General features: G+C 37.3%; 1 protein-coding gene across 1 annotated transcript in view; it reads right to left on the bottom strand.

The window, feature by feature from the left end:
- Positions 1-1,274: 1,274 nt before the first annotated feature.
- Positions 1,275-26,172, bottom strand: part of LOC140236267 (uncharacterized) — a 38,350-nt gene continuing 13,452 nt past the window's right edge. Inside the window, exons 9-11 of the mRNA XM_072316226.1 lie at positions 25,702-25,884; positions 24,073-24,240; positions 1,275-1,436 (exon numbers count right to left, since the gene is read on the bottom strand). Of these exons, the coding sequence (XP_072172327.1) occupies positions 1,275-1,436; positions 24,073-24,240; positions 25,702-25,884 (513 nt within the window). The remainder of the gene's footprint in view (positions 1,437-24,072; positions 24,241-25,701; positions 25,885-26,172) is intronic.

A 26,172-nucleotide genomic window follows, 5' to 3' on the forward strand; every position in this document is an offset into this window, starting at 1 on the left:
TCAGTAACAAGTGACGCATTAAAATATCAATTTTCTGACATTTTTAGGTCATTGACCTCTTGAGGTCATCAGAGGTCAAAGGTAGAAACCCGTCAAGGCTCTGTGGAACATGAGGACAATTCCACTGTAACAAAAATTATTTTTAATACACCATTACGGTGTTAATCATTAACCAATGACGCAAAATATCAATTTTCTAACATTTTGAGGCCATTGACCTCTCGAGGCCATCCGAGGTCAAAGGTAAAAACCTGTCAAGGCTCTGTTGAACATGAATACTATTTAACCGTGACAAAAATTAAGTTTAAGTACATTATTACTGTATATATCATTAACGAATGATGCAAACTATCAATTTTCATACATTTTGAGGTCATTGACCTCTGGAGGTCATCAGAGGTCAATTCAGACTTACCTCCCGATCTTAAAATTAATCTTTTAGCATGTACTACCAATGGTGAAAGTTTCATGCTTTAGTCAAATTTTGCACAATTCTTCGGCTTATCCGCTCTACTATACACAAACATTTGGATTTGCTTTGTTGCAGGCTTTTAGCCAACCCTTCAGGTCGCAGGGATTGAGTGCAGGGACCGTCAAGGTCATCGTAGCTTCTTGGAGGAAATCTACACGACAGCAGTATCATAGCTTCAGCAGCAAATGGAAATAGTTCTGGACTGCCAACAACATTAACTATCTCCAGACCTCATCGGAATGGGCACTAGAATTTCTTTCAGACTTGTTCCATAAGGGATCCAGCTACGGTACTATAAACTCTGCTAGAAGTGCACTGGCTTCTTTTCTGACACTCACAGACAGTTCGTTTTCTATAAGCACTCATCCTCTAATAACTAGATTTGTGAAGGGAGTCTTTCACTTACGACCCCCCCCCCCCCCAGACCACGCTACACGGAGGTATGGGGCATTAGAACTGTCCTCAACTATCTGAGGAGGAAATCACCTGCAGGCGAATTGGGTTTGAAAGAGCTAACGTTGAAAGTGACAATGTTATTAGCGCTTCTCTCAGCACAGCGGGTGCAGACATTGAATGCTTTGAGAATAGATAAGATGACATTCAAAGACAACTCTGTCAATTTCGTCATTGATGACTTGTTAAAGCACCACAGACCTGGTAATACAGACCAAGCCGTTAGCCTAAGAGCGTACTCTCCAGACAGAAGAGTTTGTATTGTACGATACCTTCGCGAGTATCTGAGAAGGACTCAGATCATTAGGAAGGACCAAAAGTATCTGTTAATAAGTTTTTGTAAACCATATTACAGGGTTTCTACCCAAACTTTGTCACGATGGATTAAGACAGTTATGACAGAAGCTGGGATTGACACCAGCTTGTTCTCGGCACACTCCACAAGAGCAGCCTCGGCGTCTGCTGCCCAGAGGAAAGATCTGCCTGTACATGAGATTTTGGCACAGGCAGGCTGGAGTAACGAGAAGACATTTCAAACATATTACGCGAAACCCCTCAGGAATGAGAATGGGGGTTTCAGCCATGCAGTATTATCGTAAAAGGTAATGCCATACATTGTACCCCTTGTGCTAATTATTGTCGTTGGCACAGTTCTGTATGGCCCGAAAAAATGTGACTACCAGCTTCAAAGTCTCCTATTATTACTCTTTATGCATCGTAGTCTCTTTCGAGACTTCCGAAATATAATAGAAAATTTAAGTGAGAACTTACCTGTTTGAAATTTAAATTGTATTTTATGAGGAAGGCGAAGGAAGAGAATACAGTCCCTCCTCTCCCACCCTTCTTCATAATCTCAGGTAGTTTTCAATAGCAGTAGGATGACTGCTGGTATTGATAGTCACATTTTTCGGAGCTACTAACATTTCTGGACGCGCGTGCGGGCTCTCCTATTATTGCTCTTTATGCATCGTAATCTCTTCCTTCGCCTTCCTCATAAAATACACTTTAAATTTCAAACAGGTAAGTTCTCATTTAAATTTTCTATTTAGATTTGTAATTTTTGCGTAGTTCACAAAAATTATTAAAATCTTAACAGTGAATTTAACTTAACAAATAAAGACCCTCCTGAGTTAAAAATTTACAGGAGGTTTCCAAATAGTGTTTTCTTCAATACCTAAGTGTTCTCACCAATTTTTTAAAAATGTGCATGCAAAAGGGATTGGCTGTCTTTAAATGAATCCCACAACAATGGGAACAATCATCCCCCAGCACTCCCACTGATTCCCACTGATCAGTTACTAACCATTCCCATTAATTGAAGCAAGGATAAATCCTAATCTGTTGTTATTATCATTGTTATTATTAATGTGATTTACGTAAAGTTAGGGTAAAATAATCTCCATGTTATTGGTAGATTATATAATTGTAGGTTATACGTTTTGAGACACGCAGCACATACTTACGAAGCTAATAGAAAGCATGCAGAGAAATTTACCCAGTGTACAAAGAAACGTGTGTTATTATTAGCATACCCAATCGCAAGACGTGCGCCGTCACTTAGCCACCGTCATAATAACAACTGCCGTTATTATTTGTATGTCGAATGTGAAGATATCAAAGGAGGCACTCTTTTATAGGCGTGAATCAGTGTACTCTATACTGTATGACAATCAGGTTTGATCACCAGATGTTCTGGCAACAAATATTATGTTTAAAAGGTAATCTTACTGACTTTTTACTATTTTTGTTTCAGTAAAAAAAAAAAGAAAAAGAAAAAGAAACATGAAGAGTCCGCACGTGAGAGTCTGGGCTGACATGTTTGTTGCCGGCTTGCCTGTGTGTGTGAACATTAATACACTCCCACCACGGCCTCAACACTTTAGATCCATTGCATTAGCGTGACTGTCGTCTTCTGCATGTGCATGCAATTTATCCAGTTAACTTCAAAACAACGCGCAGCGCGTTCGTGACTACCAAGGCCGCGCACGCGCGTGTTAGGATATACCATGTCCGTGCGGGATGCAGAAACACTTTGGTCCAAGCGTCGACTTACGCAGTTCTGCCAGATTAAACGCCCTCTTTCCCTAGGAATTTTGCGAAAAATACTTTCTAAAAAAAAGTTCTGTAACGGAGCACAACTCATTTGTTGGCCCACTTGAAAGAGCATGAGAAAAAAAAAAAACACTCAAATCCTGAAAATCGACCAAAATAAAATCGACTTAGGGAGTTCTGCCAGATTACAGCCGGTTTGTGGACCTGTTTCTTCAAAAGTTTAGATATGGAGGAAACAACAAAAGATTGACTGATAATAATGTACTGTCATTTTTCGAAAGCTTGCCTTCATATACAGGTGTAGTTCTGGCTTTTTCCTGTATTCTTTTTTTTTTTTTTTTTTTTTTGGGGGGGGGGGGGGGCTTTAATTCAGTATGGTTTTAACCCGTTGTAACAATACTCAAGATAATGGAAACTTCAAGTGTAGTGGCAAAACATCCAAGTTGACCTTTTTTCTCTGCAGCATTTATCATTATTAGATCAATTCTTGAAGATGTATCAGCTGTAACCTGTGTTGCAGAATTCACAAATTGATCTTAATCGTGGGCCAGGATCTTTTTTTTTTTTCCTCAGGCATTGTATCACAACTCCTACCACCTAGAGGTAAACATTCATAATTAAGTCTTCTATAACGTGAAACCTACATTTTGCACATTTGTAATGTACTAGATAAGATTTTTCCGTTATTCATTTTTGTAGAGTTGGCCATAACCTTTAATAACGAAGTACTATAAAAATAGTCTGCTTTTCGTTAATCTAAGCAAAATCGTCACTTGGAAATTCGACAAATGACACTGAATGTTTGAAATTCGCGAGATTATTCATGACTTCTAGTTTCCCCTGTTGACTCTTATCACTTCAGAATATTCTGAAGGTGTAAACGGATTTTTTCACTTATGCCACAATTTTTAAATATTAAATTTTAAGGGCCATAATTATGTTAAGTACAGATTAGACAAACGAAATCATGAAGTTACTTGACACATCACGGCTATACTCGAACTGCGATATTGTTTAGGTGACGGCACTTTTTGATTTTATGATATTCAAACTAACTCGTAACATAATTAAAACTGCAATACTGCATGCTCTTTCTAATTAAAAAAAGGGAATTGCATTGCTTCCAATATAGTTACTATAGATAACTGAGACTCAAAGTTCTATAGCTATCAGTTTCTCCTGTTTGATGTCATCCCGAAAACATTGCATTTTGAAGCTGTACCAATTTACATTCAAAACAATTGTTACCTTTTTAGTTCGACTTATGAAGGATTCTTCATATTTATAACCAACATTGTAATCCTAACTCCAAACTAACCGACATTGCTGTTAACAGGTGAAGAACTTTGATGGCTACAATAGCAAAATGATTAAAATATATGAGTAAGATTTGGCTTCACACAAAGGATAATCAATGGTTCTAAATAACAGGTTGTTTTACTACTACTAGTAATGGAATATGCTCATGATGATAGTGAATTCTTACATTTAAGGTCACATTCAAATGTCAATCTTAGAGAATGGACATTAACATATCATTATTACCTATATCACAACGACTACCGTTGACATTTAATAAGCTGCTGTCTTCTCTCTGTATTTTCGAGCTCGCTGAAAAAAAATACAATCTAATGACACTAATACATAGCTTATTTAACAACTATGTAATGATCTTACTATATATTTCAAAATTGAAATAAAAACTAACCATATTCTTATCAGCGATTGTAATTAGATGTTGGTAAGAAATATTGTAACGTACTAGTATGTGAAATAATATGGAAGGTAAAACCTAACTAAAATTAATGACCCAGCAATTCTCCTTTGAAACAACACAACGAGTGCTGCCCCTTAAATATTTTCAGCTAGCATTCTATCTATTTTTTATTTATATTCACAGCTCATACATTGATAAGGCCGACTCTTTTTTATTAGTGATTTGATCGTTGTCGTTGTTGTTGTTGTTTTTCCAATGTAAGGAGCATGTGAACTAAGTAAGTTCTTGGTCCCAACCAACCGGGGTGATTCTTGGTATAACGTAGCACAACGATTGCGATGCCCGCGCTGAGGAGCTAATTTACCAGCTAATTTACCAGCTACAAGGGGGCACATTTCTTCGAGATTTTCGTGCACCTGAATCACGAAAATTGTTCCTTTATACAGACTGAGATATATTCTTAATTTTGCAAGTTTTCTGTTTGCTCTTTCATTTTACGCACACTTTTTATTAGTCTTTCTCGGCTGACAACTGACACTGCGAGGAGATTTATGTAAATGAAGATAAACTTACCTTTTACATTGTGGCCACATAGCACCGAAGCAAATAGCGTTAGAAGGAGAACGAGGTTGTATTTTCTATCTATCACAGTCATGTTTCTTTCACAGAAGATATTTCATCAAGAATAAATTGAATGCACCACCTAATGGTAAAGTTCACAAAGACTGTCAAGTATTCACATTAAACACACAAAAAAGGATAGTTGAAGACACCCCAATGAATCCGTTCTCCCGATACAAGCGGATTAGTGTATTATGAGGGCGTGGAAGTGAATGCAAGCAAAAGTTTGCCCGCTATACATTGTATGTCAAAGTGCTAATATTTCGCAGATACAAAAATTGTATGTTGCATAGTACAGTCAACAGTTCATAAAGGCTGGGTTGCTCGCTCACATCGTGCATGAATGACTTCGTTCAATGCATGCATTTTTCCCCCAAAACCAAAGACAGACTATAAAACCCAAATACACGATTGCTACCTGTATAAAGTGGATTGTGTGGAGTCTTCAGTCTACACATATGGCACTGCAGCGCCATATAGTAATGGTGAATAAAGTGGTGCACGTTCAAAGGCTTACAAAGGAAATGCCATGAATGCACTGTTTGCTCGCACTTTTACGCATCCAGATAGTTACCTGAATAGAATAGTGGCATAACCATGGTTCATCTGATAGCAAATCATATTCGCACTTTACCCACGATACCATCCCTAACATCCACTTAAGTGCACAAATGATTGAACCTTAATTTTTCAGGGAATTAGACCTCATAACATAAGTCCTACCTGATGTAATTAAGACAAAATCCACATGACTTTAAATTGTCACTTGGTATGATATCGCTACTATGAACAGCTGCAGGCGACACTGTGATTTCTGCCCAAGAACGTTATGAACACCTTTCATAAATGGTTCTTAGGAGGGGTCCTATAGGAGAAGACCTGAAAGAATTCGAAAATGCCATCTCATGAAACATGGGGGAGCCTGGTATGTTTGTTTTTTGTTTGTTTTGTTGTTTTTTTTTTCCCACGAGTAATAGGACTAAAGGTACTCCTAAACCTTAAGAGGTATACTAGCTAATGGTTCATGTCATCTGCAGTGGCATTATCATTTGCTAATATTTTATGATGGCGTCTTTGGAAAGACTTTCATTCTTCTGCATTTTTTTTCTGACACGCCTGAAAGAGTAGATCGTATAACGAATTGAACAACATCTTAAAAAATGGATAGAAGCGCATTGGGTGACTTCAACCGTGAGCCTAGCGCTGACATTAGTGTCATCTCAAAAAAACCGTCACTAGACCGATATTAAAGTAAGCAATACCAACCATTGCTTTCTCATGCTCTTTTATAATAGAAACTCTTAAATGGAATTTCACAACTCAATAATTAACAAGAAAAAAAGGAGATTACTGTAAGTCGCTTGAATTCAAGAAGAAAAAAAAAAAATCAGGCGCTATTCTCCGGCATTTACACGAGTGATGGAAGAAAGTTAAAGACATTACAAATGTATCGATTCCATATTTTTTTGCCAGGCACAGATTTATGTAGCCATGTCTAGTGTTCGTGTTCTTTTCATGGTGTACTTTTCATATTTGCTCATGCGACAATTGTCCGGTCTTATTTTCTCCAAGGACTCACTGTAAGGGTTAAAGCTGTGATAGCGTTTCAGGTTAAGTTGGAGTGAGGATGTCATGGAACCACTTTCCACAGTTGACTGTTTTTTGATTAAGCCCAGGCTCCGCACGTACTTGATGCGAGTGGCACGACGTACACATTATTATTCATTTATATTAAGACACTATAGGTTTCTCACTATATACAGCGACGATGGATTTACAACACCGAACTTGAAATTACAAATTCCATGATGATTACTCTTATTCTCATAGTCGCGTATACGTCACTTCAAAGGTGGAGTGAAAATAAACAGCTTGTCTGTACAGGGAGCTGGAATGCGTATCGGTGTGAATGCTTTCCATGCACAAGCATACAGTGAACGAATCTACGTGGTGAACCAGACGACACGGCGTCGGCGTTCACATTCTTTGATGCAACATTGATTAGTTTACATGATTCATAAAAAAAAAAAAAAAAAAAAAAAAAAAAAACATTTCGTGTCGCCATGAAAGATGTTGACATGGAACACTTCTGGCCGTTTCTTGGAATTTCTAGGCCAATAATGGAAGAAAAGTAGACAATTTTGTCTAAGAATAAGCCGATCGTAAGAATTTGTTTTCTGAAAGATTTGTTTGTTTTTATTATCCGAAAATGTGTAGGTCTACATAATCATTGTAACTTTCTCTTGTAAGATGGTGTTGATTGATCTGAAATCAAAACAATTGTCATGAAAAGTTGTTTGCATCAATCCTGAGCATGCGTACAATAGGTAGGCAATACGCCCTGTCTCTATAATGTATAAGTGCCTCGTCACTATACATTGTAAAAGAGTCCAAGCGGTAACTGTGTGAAATGACAATAAGGTAAATAAAAAGTCTTTGAGTTGGCGTTTGTATTAAATGACACAATGATATGGAATACAAAGATGTATTATATACACAGCATGGACTTTGTACTCAGCAAAGGTTGTGAATATAAAACCACAGATTTTTAATCAAATCAAGCAACACGTTCCAGCGGCGTGCACATCATGCCCTATGTTCAATTTGTAAAGAGATCCAAGAGCCGTGTCAGTAGTCACGTGATCAAAGGGCATAGGAAGGAATTAAAGGGTTATCGACTTCAATCTATGTGAAATTTGACTTCCATTAAAAAAAAGGTTCAACTGATGGAACAGTGGTTGTTGTAACATGATAAAGACATCTCCTGAGAAAGGTGCAAAAGTCTGAGGGTTTTTTTTTTTTTTTATGTTTTCATGAAACACTAGTCAGTCCCAGAAAAGCTTAGAAACATAATACTGAGGAGGTGAAAAAATGTAAAAGATTAGTCAAAAAAGATCATGCCATGCAGGTAACAAGCTTTTTCTGTGTGAGGAAACACTGTTTTGATTCCTTGCCAAATCAAATTAGGTAGTGGCCCTCTGATTATAGAAACATTTGTATGATATTACCCTTGTTTGTTTCTGATCACGTGTGCCTAACCGTACAGCTCAGTCAATAGACTGTTAAATTTCAACTATTCATTTTGTTTATGGCTACAGTCTGCCAGGGCACGAGGTGAAGTTCCCCTACATAAACTTCGAATGAGTTTGTTATCATCATTATTCTGGACTTGATTGATCAATACAGCAGCATTCTCGTTGTTTCAATTCTTATGGTGTAAGAAATTTTGACATTACATAATCAACCATTCTGAACAACAGTAAAAATAAAAGAAAAGTCTTACCCACTTTCTTTGTGTGTGTGTGTGTGTGTGTTTGTGTGTGTGTGTGATAAGACACGGACGGGTAAACAATCCCCCCCCCCCCCGACAGCAAAACAATAAAAAAAAAAAATGTGTGAGAGGTATAATTACAATGACATTATGTTATTGATGCACTAAGATTGTCTTTGTTAGTCGTACATATGACTCTCCCTGAGGTAGAGGTGTATGCATTCTCCCGTCTCTCCATTAGGCCAAGGGGTGGATAGGCCTACTCAGTGCTGCAATCGTATAGGTAAATTAGTCTTTTGTTGTTCATTAACACATGTCAATTTAAAATAAAAAGAAAACAAATGCATGTGGGATTTTTTTTCTTTTGTCAGCACACAATAGAAAATACAGATCATCGTTTTTTGTGTCTCAACTACTGTTATACTTAATACCGTAATAAAAAAGGAAGAAATATCCCTTGATTTATGTTATTATATTCATAATTGGAAGAAAGACTTAATTTATGTTTCATTTATTACCATTCGTTTGCATTTGTATGTTTGGGTGTTTGGCATGATTGGTTTGTAAATGTCAGAAACGAAGTGCTGTTAGTGTGCTTATAAAAAGGGGTAATCAAATTTTCAATTGGTACAAGTATTATCAGTGTCAGCGATGCAGTGCACAGTGTTAGTTGTGAAGAAAGAAGAGCTCTTCTACTTTCCATTGATATCTAATTATGTTGACAAATGTCATGCATAACTAAGCACAAGAACCTTATATACAATAATGACAAATTGCACTTTTTCTAACTTTGCGTGATATTGCGAAGGAACAATAATGTCCCATTGCATGGATGAGATCAGTCAATCAATGAAAGTTGTCATATCATTAATCCAGCCTGCGCAACTGCGGGTTCGTGTTCAGGGTTTCTTCTAACCTTTTGTGGTTCATTACCTTCAAATTGGCCACATTGTTTGATAACTTGGTTCTTCCCTTAAAAGCTGAACCACTATCCATTTTTTTTTATCTCTTCATATTCAAGAAATGGTTTATCGCTGTGAGCTTTGTGTTGAACATGAACAGAGAAAAAGGTTTGTGCGGGTTGGCCCCTGTCGGAGGGACAAATATCCGGATAGGTGACCATGTTAAAGGTTATGAACTATAAAAAGTTAGGAGAAACCCTGGAAAAAATCTTAAACACAAATCTGCATTCGGACAGCCTGGCCTATTTGGCCACTTTCATTGACAGATCTGATCCATGCAGTTGAACATGCAATGTTCCTTCACCATAATATAACACGCAAACTCGGAAAAAGTGCAATTTTTCATTGTTGCCTTTAACCCTATATATAAAGCCTGTCACTAGATTCCATTTGCGAATCCTTCACCGTGCTCAATTTCAGCCAAATTTGATGACTTCGCCTAAAATCTTATTGCGAATATTGTGATAGTTTTGCTATAATTGATATTGCTGATAGCCATGGCAACCATAAAATGACAATCATGTCAGGCAGATTTTACATCATTTTTCTGTTCAAATTTCAGTTGACAATATTACAGTGTATAATGAAATGGGCGTTTCCTGGTTTAAATTTACTGAAGATGCAAAATGTGAATTAGATATTTGACCGTGCATCACAAAACCAACAAAAAGTCGCACCCCTTGGTTTCATGTGACGACTCAAAAAAAAAAAGGGGGAAACGAGTCAACCAAGTCAATCTTCAGTTTTTCATAAATTCTGAAAGAGCTATTCTTCTTCTTCATTATTCCTAATTTTAGGATCATTAAACAAATGGGAAAGTGGGTTTTAAGCATTTTTTTTTTCTACAACCCTTACTGTCTGAAGATCAGTTATGTCTTAGAGGCCCCTTTTCATTTCTTGAAAATCCTGGGCACACTTTCACTTTAAACTCTAATAATTTTTGAAAGTATAAGATACTGCATTGAAAGCTGGCGTCGTACTTGCTGTACCCGTGCTACTATAGGTTCTACTTATGCGTCCATTCCGTTTGATCTGCGTGTAGGCGCATGGGTGGCGAGTGAGGGCTGACAACAAGGTGAATGAATTCCTCTGAAGGAATTTGATATGGCAAATGTCCCACATATTGTCATGCAGATGACACGCGCTTGCGGCGCAAAAGCATAGATCCACTGGCAACTTACGTACTTCTAGCGGGTCAACTGCCTGTGACTTGCGGCAGCTACAGGGGGCCTCATACTGGTGTTCTAGACCTCTGCGGGCAGTCATCGCTACTCACCCGGACCACTCGTTCAATTGAAAGTATTCATCCCATACAAGCTCTGTTGGTTATGTAGATGTATTCTGTCAAATCTCCCCCACCCTCTCTCTCTCTCTCTCTTTAACTCTGCTTAACTATACGTTTTGTTTTCTTATCGTATGGTACTAGATCTTAGTACATTGTACAAAACAGGCAGTTGAAATCCTGAGTAATAAAGTAGTCATTGTCAAACAACTTTGAATGGTTGTGGTATTTCCATGTATTTCTTTGTTTTTTTCTATCTCTTAAACAGTGTAAAATACATCAAGTTAATTTGTTTCCTAAATCACAGTCTTTTACAGCACTTTGTAGACAGTAAGGTGATGATGACACCCCTTTTATGCAAGGATAACATGTATCAATACAAACGTATTCATCTTATGAAAGAGGTTACTTTAAGAACAGTGCAAGATTTATTTTTGAAAGACCCCAATGTGCATCATTTTTGAAAATATTCTTTTGAGAAGCTTTAAAAACCGTCAATGTGCAATTTCTCATATATGATGTAGGGGTAAATATCGTCAAAAACACATTTATGATTAAAAAATAAATCAAGGAATGAAGAGTTTGATCGCAAAAGCTGATAAGTCCAGTTTTGAAGATTTTGAAGTACGGTCTCTGTCATAAAGTATGAAATGATACCTTTTAAATGATATATTGGTCACTACATAATATAAAGATATATTTTTGAAGTTATGGTCAAAAGAAGCAAACATTTCTTATTATTCTCTTCATTTTCCTTGACCTTTAATCACAAATATCTTCATTTGTCAAATATGGACTTATTGGTTTTTGCGAACAAACTCTTCAACTGTGACCTCTACTTTAGGACTCACCTTTGTAAATTAATAATCGCATGTCCCTGACCGCTTCACAAAATCTTACCAAAGATACTAAAATAAATGAAGGACATTTTTTTTTCTTAAATCACAAATGCAGTTTGGCAAAAACGAAATATCTGCAGATATTGAGTATGAATTCCTCTACAAAGTGAATTTCGATTGTAAGATGAAAGCTTTTCTCATGGAATTTGAAGAAACTCTATATTTTATTGGATGCATGTACCAAAAATATGTGATGTTTTGAGTAAAAATAACTCGTAAGGGTCATTCTCATTACGAAAAAAAAAAAAAAAACGTGATTTGGGAACTCGCGATGTTTTACAATGCGCGTACTCATTACTCCAAAAAAAAAAAATGCAATGTTAGCTCTGAAAGAAAAAAAACAACGCCAAGTTTCAGGACGAACTACTAAGTACATACGCATCCCCGTTATATTCAGTCATCCATTCCCAGCATGCTTTTCGATTCGCGCGAACAGAGATCAGTATTGACCGATTCTGTGAGGGGGTTGTTGTATTACCGGCATGGGCAGCGCCATTACTGCGGTGTCCCGGCCTACCCCCCCCCCCCCCCTCCCTCTCCCCCACCCCTCTCACTCGCACGGAATCAAAAACTGATGCATGGTTGTTTTAGCCGGGTGCTGTTCGTTATTCCGTAGGTTCGCTATTCCGAAGGTTCGTTGTTCCGAAGGGTCGTTAATCCGAAACACACAAATTCCCTATACCTAGAGGTTCGTTAATCCGAAAATGAAAAAGGGTTCGTTTATTTTTTTTTTTTTTTTTAATCCGAAAATTTGTGGCGTTATCCCAAAGATTCGTTATTCCGAAGATCGGTTAATCCGAAAATGAAATTCGGAACAATGAACCTTCGGAACAACGAATCTTAGGAATAAAGAGTCTTCGGAATAACGAACCTTCGAAATAACGAGCTGTAACCGTTTTAGCCAATAGGCGTCTCGTACTGAGTGCGCGAACGCTTGCTTAGTGCGCGAACCTTTGTTACAAGTGCGCGTATAGTACTCCTGCTACTAAGTGCGCGATAAACATGTTGCCCGGGGGTGGGGGAGAGGAGGGGGGGGGGGTCGGCTGGGACACCTCAATTTGAGCTTATGGCTGCGCCCAGTGCCACAAATTGCCTGCTGCCCTCAATGAATCCGAATCGGTCAATAGGGATGTAAATAAACAAGATTAACTTGCTTCGTCCCATCCCACGCTCTCATTATTAGGTATTGCTATCGTACATTCGTGGAGTACAAAGCTCGTATGTTGCGACACGGATTGTCGCCCCGACAAGGATTGTCGCCCCCGGCTCGAGGCGACAATCCTTGACGGAGTTGGCGTCACGGATTGTCGCCCCCGTCACGGATTGTCGTCTGGCGCCAATCCGTGACGCTTGTGCAGTTCCCAATTTTTGACCTCGATGGCGACAATCTATGATGACAAAAAATTTGTTGCGACAAGGATTGTCGCCCCGTCAAAGATTGTGGCCCCGGGCTCGGGGTGGTTGCTCCGGTGTTAAGCTTTGGTGGGATGGGTATGACTGGTAATTATGCGTGTGTGTGTGTGTGTGTGTGTGTTTATTTGTTTGTTTGTTGTGAGCTGCATGGTATGTGCTGTGTATGATTTGTGCGTACAATAAGTGACTTGTGTATGAGTTTCCGTATAGTTGTGTGTGTGTGTGTGTGTGTGTGTGTTTGGAGTATAATAATACAATATGTACAAACTGTGCATGTGTAGTGATTGTATAGTGGTAGTGGTTTGTTTGTCTGTGTGTATACGTGTGCCTGTATGCGTCCGTGTGTATGTGGTCACCGTATGGCGTATGTGTGTATTATTATCAAAGGGTATGTGATGGTGCGTGTTTGTGGGCTCAGTGTTGTGCCTGCATGAGTATCTGAGGGGTTTGGTGTTCGTGGGCTACGTAGGCCCGACGTATGTGTGTTGTGTGTGAGCGCGTTCGTGTGTCTACGTAATGCCCCAGTCACACAGTGCCTTACGATGGGTTACGTCCGCCGCGGATAGATACGGATAAGTGGACGCAGGGGGACGCAGCGTGGACGCAGGCATCCGCAGGGTCGTATGTAGGCATAATTGTCCGTAACTAATCCGTAAAGAAACGCAAAAGACGGCGCCAAGCCTGCGAAATTTTTGAAATGTTCAAAATTTCGCAGAGGGACTCGACGGATGCAGACTTACGCAAGTAACCGTAATTAAACGTAACTATCCGTAACTGAACGTAACGATCGGTAGGTTGGACGTGGATACGCTATGGTGTACTCTCGGTAACTTTCCAGTTCTTTCAGTTGCGAACACCAAATCACACCACATTTACATCGCTTAAAAATGCTATTCAAGTTCGAATACCAGTGCGAGACAAGTTTGTCAAGAGCAAGGGCAAAACTTCAATGAACTTACATTGGAAACCATCGTGCAAAGGGTTTTGGGGTATGCTCTTGAAATGTTTGATACGTCATACCACGTTGTATTGAGTCTACTGACCTTCCCTACTTATCATAATTGTATGCCCTTCCTGCACACTAACAAATCTATACTTATTGCTCAGCCTCATAAAAATGGGGAGGTTTGTGAAATCAAACATATTCATGATAATATGAAACATCAGGAGCTCAAGGTAGGATTGCTAGTGATGGCAAGTGAAAGGCACTGGCACACACATATTTGTTAAATCATTACTGAAGGATGGCTAAACCAAGCAATTCGATTCATTTCTGAAAGCGAGGTTGATTTCACTCGTGAAAATGGATCGCTCCTCTCCCACTATGCAAATTGTATCAGGTTTTAACACACTTGCATTCTATACAGACCGTAATGCGAGTTTATACAAAGAACAACTCTATGTGAGTCATGTGACTGAGCATCAATCGTCATATTGTACGATAAATTGTTGGTTTCCATTAATGTGATTAAAAATAATGTAATGTGTATGATAAGAATCGACGAGCATAAAGAAGTTGAATGCTAAGATTATCTATTACTTATACAATCACTTTCTAGACTGCCGTTGTAATTCAATAACTACAAAGTGTTATTGTTATAGTTCTGAATATCGATACTATTCCAGGCAACGGATATTTACTCTTCGTTTGGAAAGAATATAGCAAATAATAGAGCTCACGTGTTTGTGAGATCGTCACAACTAATGCAAATGCAGGATTCACTTTTCAATTTTCGAGCAGGGTGCAAGCCCAATGATGTATACCGCTGGAACAGACTGCCCAACGCACGATTACTCTGCGACCGGACTAATTAGTTCCGTGAATCATGTAGATTTTATCGGATATATTCGATTCGAGTCAAATTCACTGTTATGTGGAAGTGTTAATCCACTTTCATAAGAGCGAGTATATTATAATCCCGAAGCAGGACTGAAAGTTTATCACAATGGAAGCAACTCCAGCACATACGCCTCAAACTGTCAAAAATATAGAAAACGTAAATTATTTGACGTTATTGTGACAACCAATCTTGTAACTCTACATACTATCTACCTGTACAAATTGATACTAATAAAATGAATTTCATTCTGAATGTCATGGGGGATCTGATTCGGATATGACTGGAGTAAAATAATTTCATATTCCTATTTTTGTGTGTGTGTGTGTGTGTGTGTGTGTGTGTCAAACGAATGGTAAGTCGAAGCTAATGATTGCAAATGTAATAAAACCATCTGTGTGTCACGCCATTGTTCTTCATCTCCCTCGAGGGTCTATGACGTATTTTGTTATGATTGTTTTGTTTAAACATAATATTCGTAACATAAAAAAAATTCGAAGATCACTTTAAAATCAGAATCAAAATACTGTACAACGTGTAGTATAACAAATCGTAAGTCAGTAATAATATAAATCTGTACAAACTTTCTTACAAGTTTAGATTATTATTGGCATGGATTCTTGATGTTGATATTGAAGGTTTTACTATGGACAGCGATGGATCATAATATGATCCATCGCATATTATGTCCACAGACAGATACGGGTGGACATGAGTGAAATCGGAAACGCCATCCAGAAACCTTGCCCTTGTTGAAAATAAGATCGCTGAGTACCTCTCCTGGCGTGTATGTGTGGTTCTGTGTTTCTCTTTATATATATATATATATATATATATATATATATATATGTACATATATGTGTGTGTGTGTGTATGTGACCGTGCCCCACAAAACGAACATAAAGTCGCACACATTGATATTGCGTGAGGACTGAAAATAAGTGAAATGGGTCAACCTAGCCGATCTTGACATTTTCATATTTTCTGAGAGAGCAGGTCTTCTTTTACATTATGCTAAAATTTGGGATCATAAAACGGGTGGGAAAGTGTGTTTTTTAGCAGGTTATCTCGAACGTTTTTTGGTAGAACAGTGTGATTAGGTGTGTCTTTAGAGTCCCTTTTTCATTTCTGAAAAACTTTGTACACACTCTTCACTTTCAACTTTAATAACTTTTGAAAGGATAGTACTACTGCTTTGAAAGTTGGCATCAATTATGGAAAGAATGCGTTAATGAGGCACGTTTAATTTCAGTTTAATTTGATAATCCCTTCATTGTTGTTACTCCAGTGGTTTACTTCCCGTTTTTGTCCCATTCATCGCACGGCCAGCGCGGTTTGGTAACGATTAAGCGCTTGAATAGACACTGTGCTTCAGAGCCTCTTTTCTCAGTTCACACTTTTCCTGAGTTTGTGCATTCTTTCCAATATTTAGATAGGATAGGAGAGTCCATTTGATTTGAGTTATACATCATTCTAAAGCTTAAAGTCTGCTCTTTCAGAGTGTGGTCTTAACTAAAAATTCCTGTCTGGCGACTTTTTGTTTGTTTTGTGGTGCAGGGTCACATAATATATGTAATATACATATATAGGGATATGTGACGTGGAACTAGTACGGTAGTAGCTCTATGCTAATACTCATGCAAGCTGTTCGATATCCCGATCATCAGGAACAGATAGATTACTGTACACGAGTCAAAATACAAAGTTTTGAAAACAGAATGAATATTACACCTAACACGGAAAAATAAGGAAAAGAAATAAGTGAAGGAAACATATTAAACCAAAAAAAAAGATAGTTAACAAGGTATATCTTTCAGCCATCAAAGCAAATCTTCGCAGGTTGCTGTCACAAGGTTGGAACAGTGACTGAAGATGGTATCTGTCGTATGTATGCTCGTCAGAGCTTTCTGATTGTTTTTTAACATTCGACTTATACAGGCGCATGCCTCCATCAAATCAAAAGAGCTCTTCAAGTTCCACTGTTAATGTTTGAGCATACTGAGGCTCTCTGCAATCTGTTGTGGGGTAGTCCAGTACGTGGTTTCCCACTAGAATGCTTTACTGTGGTGTTTCCGTTTCCTCCTCCGTTCGTATTCATTCTTGTCCCTTCTCGCTTCCATTCCCGATTTTATTCTGCTTCGACGTCTTTCTGCTATATAGCGCCCCCCCCCCCCGTCCATGTTTTCATCCTCTTCACTTCTTTGCTTCCACTGGTTCTTGTCTATAATCGAAATGTCATCCTCGAATGGTAACGTACTTCAGTTTTTCCCCTCAGATATGTCAGGAGCTTTTAAGTTATCTTGACCAGAACCATGGCCTGGTGTGTGTCTTTTTTTTTTTTTTTTTTTTTTGTCTTCTGAAGCGGTGGTGTCACTAAGTGTCTGCGTTAGAAAATGAGAAGAGATTGAATAAAATGACTATGTCATGAGAGTTTTGTCAGGTATTCGGAGGATCGCTAAATTCTTGTTAGACCCATATTATGGTACTCTGGTTACTCCAGCCTTTATCCTCAGCATTGGTGTCCATTAGAAATGTATAATTATTTCAATGCAACACAGCCAAGGATGTTCTGCCCTACGCATTACACTACGTAAATGTACTGTGTTGCATGCTTTTGCCCAAACATAATATCAAAACAACTCTACGAGGCACAATTTGACTTCACAATCCAAAACTGGAGGTAGTCATCTACATTTGATATTTTGGATATTCGTGCATTATGGTTCTGTACGTAAGGTGACTAACTTTGTTTTCGCATTTTGCAAGCAGCAGCGTACGGCTCGAAGCTCCAAAAGCGGAGTGAAATGTTTTGGGCGTTGGTACCAACGCTTTCCCATAACCTGTGTCATATACCCAAATGTACAGATAGAAAGTGGTCCCGGACCACCATTTTGCATTACTCATAAAGACATTGCATCACCATCTTATTGTTTCAGACATATTTTCCAAATAATGCCAGCACGTTACTTGCGCACATCAGAATTCAATAAACAAGCCTACATGTGAAAATGCTGACATTACTACGGTTAAGATGTAATTATCTCAAAACCTGTTTTTTTTTTTCTTGTTTGTTTGCTTTTAATACGGAACGAGGTTATATGTGGTGAAGAGTAATAGGTCATTATAAATGACTTGAGTTTTCATAACACTTTCACTTGTCTTTCTCTACTTACAATAACGGAAGATCAAATCAATTGGCAAAATGTAAAGATATGATTATAAGATACGGAATGACTGAAGACTGCGCCAATCAATACCATTCCTTTAAATGTCTAAAATAAATTATTGTGGAAACAATGCTACTATAGAATAACTTATCGTATACTCGTATCGTTTTAATATACACATGTGGGAGGGGATGTTGGTTGAACGCTCTTTAGAAATTTGTTAATTTGAACCATTAAAACTTGACATTGAAACGTTTTCAAAGTGGTCTTGAAGTCAAGCTATATAATTATGCTCTGACTTAGAATCATAAAGTAAATTAAAAACAAAGGAACAAAGAAATTTTAGATTTAGAGTCTTCGTTGAATAATTCAGTATGGCAGACAAGTGTAAATGGCCGAGTTATAAAACAGGAACGTTCCTTATAATCACAATACTGAAGCGCATATGAGGTGGAGTTGTAGTGGCAAGGTTTTCAGTAGACTTCAGTGCCAAATTTGATGTCATCACACAATGTTTGTTTTTTTTTTTGTTGTAATGCAAACTATCTTTGCTTGTACTCGTAACTCGTATAATGGAAAGTAACATACAGGTTAAAATTGCCGAATTAGAGGTGGCTCGAGGGAAGACTTTCTCTAAGTGCGTTTTTTTTTTTAAATGTGTTGTAATAATCAACGGCTATAACACTCGTCGTAATTGGCAGATATGGAAAAGAAAAATAGAAGAATATAATACCCAAGAACAAATCATATACCTGTGTGCCTCTGATTGTCACTCAGTAACTCACTTAACGGCTTTTCATTTATGGTAATGCATTCCACCTGTAGCGTGAATTATTAAAAAAAAAATAGAACATTTTCCTTGTACAGTGTAATGTGTACAATGTGTACAATGTAAATCAATTCTTATTTCTCTGAACGAAACTGTTTCGTGGCAACATTCCCTATAGAAATGGCATCGTTTGTTCTTGCAAATAAGGACTGACATACCAGCTTAATTGCTGGAATCAGTAATTTCGCTTAATTTTGTGTACAAAACAAAAAGCTAAACCAAACGAAGTTTGGATTGATTTACAACTAATGTTTCGAAAAGGGAATGATCATTTCACGAAAGTATAAGATAAAGACTTTATTTTCGTTCCGTTTACTTTAAAATATCCATACATGAAAACGTCCCCCCCCCCCCCGCAAAGACCTATGTGGTGCGATAAATTCTGTTGTCGCCCTTAAGGCTATTCATGTTTAACTCCACTTCCTTTTACCAATTTTGAACAAATAGTGATCAAATCTAACGACAATGATAGCATAAGCTACAATTCTGTCAATTTCCTCTGTTAACGAAGCCTATGCGGTCCTCTTCTTCTCCCTCTCTGTACCCATACTATGCTTACAATGTGAATTTCAATAAGCGGCATCACCACATCACTCATTTTGAGTGTTCCCTCTCTCTCTCTCTCTCTCTCTCTCTCTCTTCTATCTCTTTCTGCCTTTCCTACTTTCCACGTTTTTGTATCATCTGTATCAATTTCATCGAAGTGTCATATTTTATCGTCAGAACAATAGGTTTGGAATCGCAAAAATCCGTCTATTTGTTTGTTTGTTTTTTTCACCAGGTTATCTTCATATTGCAAAACATTTTCTATTCTAGCAAATTTGTTCTTGCCGTTCCTTTCAAACATTGAAGGATACCACGTTTACGGAAAAACAGAGGTTAAAAAAACAAAAACAACAACAATGAATACCTTACTTCCGAAAGGCGAATAATCTCTGGATTTTGCCTTTTGGTTAAAATCTCTTCAAATACGGACGATCTGTAATATGACTGTACTCTTTTATCAAGGTAGAAAGGGCTGTCGCGAGCAATGTATTCTTTTTAAAGGACGTTTGCGAAACTTCCAAGAGAAAACATCGCTTTCCCAAAGGTAACGCACCTGACAGCTTGATACCAAGGCGGCGGCTGTTGAGAGAAAATTATCGGGTAAATGGGTACATATCAGGTTGAACTTCGAAAGACATGGCATAGCAAACACCCATTGGGCCAATTGTTCTCCCGCTGGCGACTGATAATGGGAATCGTCATGAGCGCTGTAAAAATGTAAGCTCAGATCTTGAATCTATGGAAAAACAACAAATAGTTACAAATAGTAAGCATGAAATAACAAAACTCGCAAGAAAACAAAATCCAGAGAAAGAACGACAACATACATATAACATGTCTATATAAAATTGAAAGGTTTGGTACATGTCTCGGATTTATACGAGCATTTCAAGACAAAAAAACACAATATTATAAAAGTTTTAAGTTTAACGTTTGACTGATCTTATTCTGGACTTACAATGTAGATGGGCATAATTCACAAAACAAGACTCGCCAAAGTAATGATTCGATGTACTTAATTATGATTTTAAATAAGTGTCATTGTGTCCTCTACAGGATTTTTTTCTGACTTATCAAAAAAAATGAGTTATTAATTTTGAACTACAGCAGTAACATAGGTATTCGGTCTTCAAAAGCTGACAAGCAGGAGAAAGGGGGTGTCTAGACCCAGTCAACTGAGCCAGTGGCTCAAAGAAGCTGTCAAAATAACCTTTGCCAATTCCTTCTACTTGTCTAAGTTTTTGATTAAAAGAAAAAAGTTGCATTCTATTTACAAGTGGAAGAATGAATAATATCATTCAAAGGGCAAAAATGGCATTGAAAGACCAATCACGACCTTCCGATGGAACTAATGCAATCAATGTTTCACCACATGTAATGCAAACGACCCTCTCTCTCTCTCTCTCTCTCTCTCTATCTATCTATCTCTTCATGACCTGTTTCAAAATACAAATCATCAAACTAATATGTGTTCAAAGTTAAATGGTGAGAAATTAATTTCAAAATGATGCAATGCCCCAAAATACAAATTTGTTTGCTTTTCAGTGATTGTTTTTATGATTGCAATACATGTTTATTTGTAGTGAAGTTATTCTTGTGGTTCCTTTCGTATACATTGAACGTTTCTTTTTTTAAGGTGAAAGACTAGAGTTTCAAATATATATATGGAGAGTTTGTTCGCAAAAACCGATAAGTCCATATTTGCCAAATGGAGATATCTCCGATTAAAGGTCAAGAAAAATAAAGAGAATACAAGTGTAATAAGAAATTTTTTGCTTCTTTTGACCATAACTTCAATAATGTAACCTTATATGTTGTGACCAATATATCATTCAAAAGGTTTTATTTTGTACTTTATGACAGAGACCGTACTTCAAAATCTTCAAAAATGGACTTATCGGTTCTTGCGAACAAACTCTTCATATATATGATATATACAGTGCACTCCCGTTACAACGAACACGGTTATAACGCATTTTTGTTATAACGAAGTAAATCTTCAGGTCCCAAAATTATCACCATTCAAGTCAATGGTACAAAATTCGCTTATGACGAACACGGTTATCGCGAAATTCCCGTTATAACGAAGTCTTTTCCGAGCGCCACAGACAAAGAAAAACAAAAGAAATGTGCTCCGTTATAACGAAATGCGAATTGCTTTCGAAAATACGTAGCGGAACAAGCATTTATAGCGTCTCTGCAAGGGTGAACGTTTCACACCACTGTGTGTTTGCTTCTTGTGTTTATTATTGTAATACAGACTGTTCTCCCATCACATTTCACTTAGCTTTCCAGTGTATGACGAGTATTCAGCAAACAGAATATTATTATATATACGTTGTTTCCTTGTTTTCGTTATATATTGTATTTGTTCGGTTATAACGAAATTTTGTTATAACGAAAGAAAACTGCCGGTCCAGAGCATTTCGTTATAACGGGAGTGCACTGTATATATACATATATATATATATACAATTATATAAATATATATATATATATATATATATATATATATATATATATATATAAAGGGAGAGAGTATACCATGAAGGATTTTATTGTAAAATGAGCTAAGCCCCATTTCTAAAGAAATTCATAATAGTTCCTTTATCAGAAAGAGCAAAAGTAAAATTTTTGCAGTAAATCCTCACTTGTAACTTAAAAAGGATTATTATAGAAGTTCTGATTAAGAACACCCTGTGTTTTCTGGTATTTTCTTTGTTTCTAGCAGCTTTAGTCACAGATTTCTCAACAAGAATGGAGTTAAATCGATTTGCGATAAATCTATTCATATACACAATATATATATATATATATATATATATATATATATATATATATTGTGTACAAACCAAAAAGCTAAACCAAACGAAGTTTGGATTGATTTACAACTAATGTTTCGAAAAGGGAATGATCATTTCACGAAAGTATAAGTTAAAGACTTTATTTTCGTTCCGTTTACTTCAAAATATCCATACATGAAAAAGTCCCCCCCCCCCCGCAAAGACCTATGTGGTGCGATAAATTTTGTTGTCGCCCTTAAGGCTATTCATGTTTAACTCCACTTCCTTTTACCAATTTTGAACAAATAGTGAACAAATCTAACGACAATGATAGCATAAGCTATAATGCTATCGATTTCCTCTTGTATTGAAGCCTATGCGGTCCTCTTCTTCTCCCTCTCTGTACCCATACTATGCTTACAATGTGAATTTCAATAAGCGGCATCACCACATCACTCATTTTGAGAGTTCTCTCTCTCTCTCTCTCTCTCTCTCTCTCTTCTATCTCTTTCTGCCTTTCCTGCTTTCCACGTTTTTGTATCATCTGTATCAATTTCATCGAAGTGTCACATTTTATCGTCAGAACAATAGGTTTGGAATCGCAAAAATCCGTCTATTTGTTTGTTTGTTTTTTCACCAGGTTATCTTCATATTGCAAAACATTTTCTATTCTAGCAAATTTGTTCTTGCCGTTCCTTTCAAACATTGAAGGGTACTATGTTTAGGGAAAAACAGAGGTTAAAAAAACAAAAACAACAACAATGAATACCTTACTTCCGAAAGGCGAATAATCTCTGGATTTTGCCTTTTGGTTAAAATCTCTTCAAATACGGACGATCTGTAATATGACTGTACTCTTTTATCAAGGTAGAAAGGGCTGTCGCGAGCAATGTATTCTTTTTAAAGGACGTTTGCGAAACTTCCACGAGAAAACATCGCTTTCCAAAGGGTAACGCACCTGACAGGTTGATACCAAGGCGGCGGCTGTTGAGAGAAAATTATCGGGTAAATAGGTGCATATCAGGTTGAACTTCGAAAGACATGGCATAGCAAACACCCATTGGGCCAATTCTTCTCCCGCTGGCGACTGATAATGGGAATCGTCATGAGCGCTGTAAAAATGTAAGCTCAGATCTTGAATCTATGGAAAAACAACAAATAGTTACAAATAGTAAGCATGAAATAACAAAACTCGCAAGAAAACAAAATCCAGAGAAATATGGCAACAAAGAACGACAACATACATATAACAGGTTTATATAAAATTGAAAGGTTTGGTACATGTCTCGGATATATACGAGCATTTCATGACAAAAAACACGATTATGTATATATGTATAGAGAGAGAGACTATACCATGAAGGATTTTATTGTAAAATGAGCTAAGCCCCATTTCTAAAGAAATTCGTAATAGTTCCTTCATCAGAAAGAGCAAAAGTAAAAGTTTTGCAGTAAATCCTCACTTGTAACTTAAGAAGGACTATTATAGAAGTTCTGATTAAGAACACCCTGTGTTTTCTGGTATTTTCTTTGTTTCTAGCAGCTTTAGTCACAGATTTCTCAACAAGAATGGAGTTAAATCGATATGCGATAAATCTATTCATATACACAATATATATATATATATATATAGTATCATGGTTGTTGTTGTTATAATACCATCATCATACTATTATAAAGAAAATCAAAGATGATTCGGGGATTTTACTTTTCAATGTTAAAAGTTTGCATCTTATTGGTAACAACCCAGAGCCAAAGATTGCATACCTGACAGGATGATGCTGACGCGGCAGCTGTTGAGAGGAAACTATCGGGCAAAGAGGGACATCTCAGACTGAACCTTGAAAGACGTGGCAGAATAAAGACCAACTGGACCAACGCTCCTCCCAACGAGGGTTGAGGAGGGTTGCCAAAAGACAAGGCCAGTTCTTGAATCTGTGCAACAACAACAACAAAAATCGATAGAAACAAAATAAGGGCAAAAACAACAAAATCATATTTAAGTTAACAAGGATGATTGATGGATATAGATAAAGGGATCTCCAAACTCTTCCAATTATTTCATTGTTTTACCTAAAGAAAGTTTTGACGACACCTTCGGGCTGTCACAATCAATACGATGTATTTAGAAGTATCTAATTCACCTATACTAATCAACCATCCTCATAAACTAATTTTGAAATTTGGGTGAAGAATACGTGCAACATACTCTCCTGAAAATCCAAATTGAATAAAATCGAACTATAACTCAAAGACACCGTTACCTCCCCTGTTCGCGCTCAGAGTACCCTTCTAACAGTCCCAATCTACGTACTAGCATCAACCGCGCAATGAACACCAAATATTGCGAGAACATCGTGCATGAAGCAAGAAAGGGGATTACTCGGAAAACAATCCGTTTGATCAATTGAAAGAGAAAAATAACTAATCGAATTGGATTTGTTTCGGACATTACAAGACTTACAGGGTAAATACGCACAAGAACAAGAACTCACTCAAAGCGGGAAACACGAGGGAACCTTCATCAAATAGAGGAACAGACATACTGGAATGAGGTGCTGTGGTGGTGCCGCTTTTAATAGAATACTTACCCTACTTGCATATTATTGTAGATACTGGAACAGTTTATTTGAGGAAATCAGAACAATCAACAGATTCACTTGTCACATTTTATAGGAAAGGCAACCTCAAGATTTTTATCAAAGATCACACACATGTACTGTATTGAACCCATTATATTGGGTGGTACTCTCCTGGGGAATTCATGCTGTTATTCTCTCTAGGCATTTCCGCGCGATCGTGTTTTCTTTTAGTTTGTAATGTATTTTTGATTTTCGGGAAAGAGATTTCTAAATATGTCCAATTATTTGTTTTATGTACCTATGACAGTTTCGACGACGGGCTGTCGTCTTCTGACATTATGGCTAAAAGGCAACTGATGATTTGGCGCCAATAAACAATACACAGGTGTGACATCCGAGTGGTAGCCACAAAACAGTTGGTACGTTCCACCCCTCCCATTCTCCATCAAATTCATCAAAGTGGATTTTTTTGCTTTTGTTTTGTATTGTTTTTTCGTCAGAACAAAGTTCTAAGATTGCAAAAAGTCCATCTATTTTTTTTTTCAACGTGGTTATCTTCAACAACAACAAAATAACAAAAATTGTTCCTGTTGTCACTTTCAAATATTGAAGGGTTTGATGTTGGGAAAATCAAAAGTTAAAAAAAAAAACAATGTTAAGAAGCAACACATTAATTATGATCTGCAAAGATATCATTGTCCTTAATTAGCAAGTAAGACACAACCAAGGCGGCTATGTGTTCATTTTAAGAGAAGTCTACTATACTGCAAAAAGAAAACAAAAAGAAAATGTCGCATAACCAAATGTAACACACCTGACAGGATGATGCCGAGACAAAGGCTCTTGCGAGGAAAGTATCGGTCAAGTCGGGGAATCTCAGACTGAACTTCAAAAGACGTGGCATAGTAAACACCCATTTGGCTAAGTCTTCTTCCATCGTAGACTGATATTGGGAAGCGTCGTGAATGTCGTTGAAATACAAGTAAAGATCTTGGATCTGTGGAAAAAATATTATATCAACAAATCTTACAATAAGATAAAATCCAGTGAATTATGATAACAAAGTGCGATTACATACATGAAAAAGACCAATGTGAAGTCGAAGGGCTGGCCCGGAACATAAATGTCTTGTACATGTACGTATACATTATAAGATGCAGACATAAGATTTTGTATTTTTGTATTTATTTATTTACCATTTGTTGGATGGATAGCCCTTTCAGCAAATTGCTGGTTTTCGAAGAGGTCCAACCAAAGTAAAAAACAACATAACAATACACAAAAC

Source organism: Diadema setosum, chromosome 12 (genome assembly GCF_964275005.1).
Source record: "Diadema setosum chromosome 12, eeDiaSeto1, whole genome shotgun sequence".
Classification (NCBI taxonomy): Eukaryota; Metazoa; Echinodermata; class Echinoidea; order Diadematoida; family Diadematidae; genus Diadema; species Diadema setosum.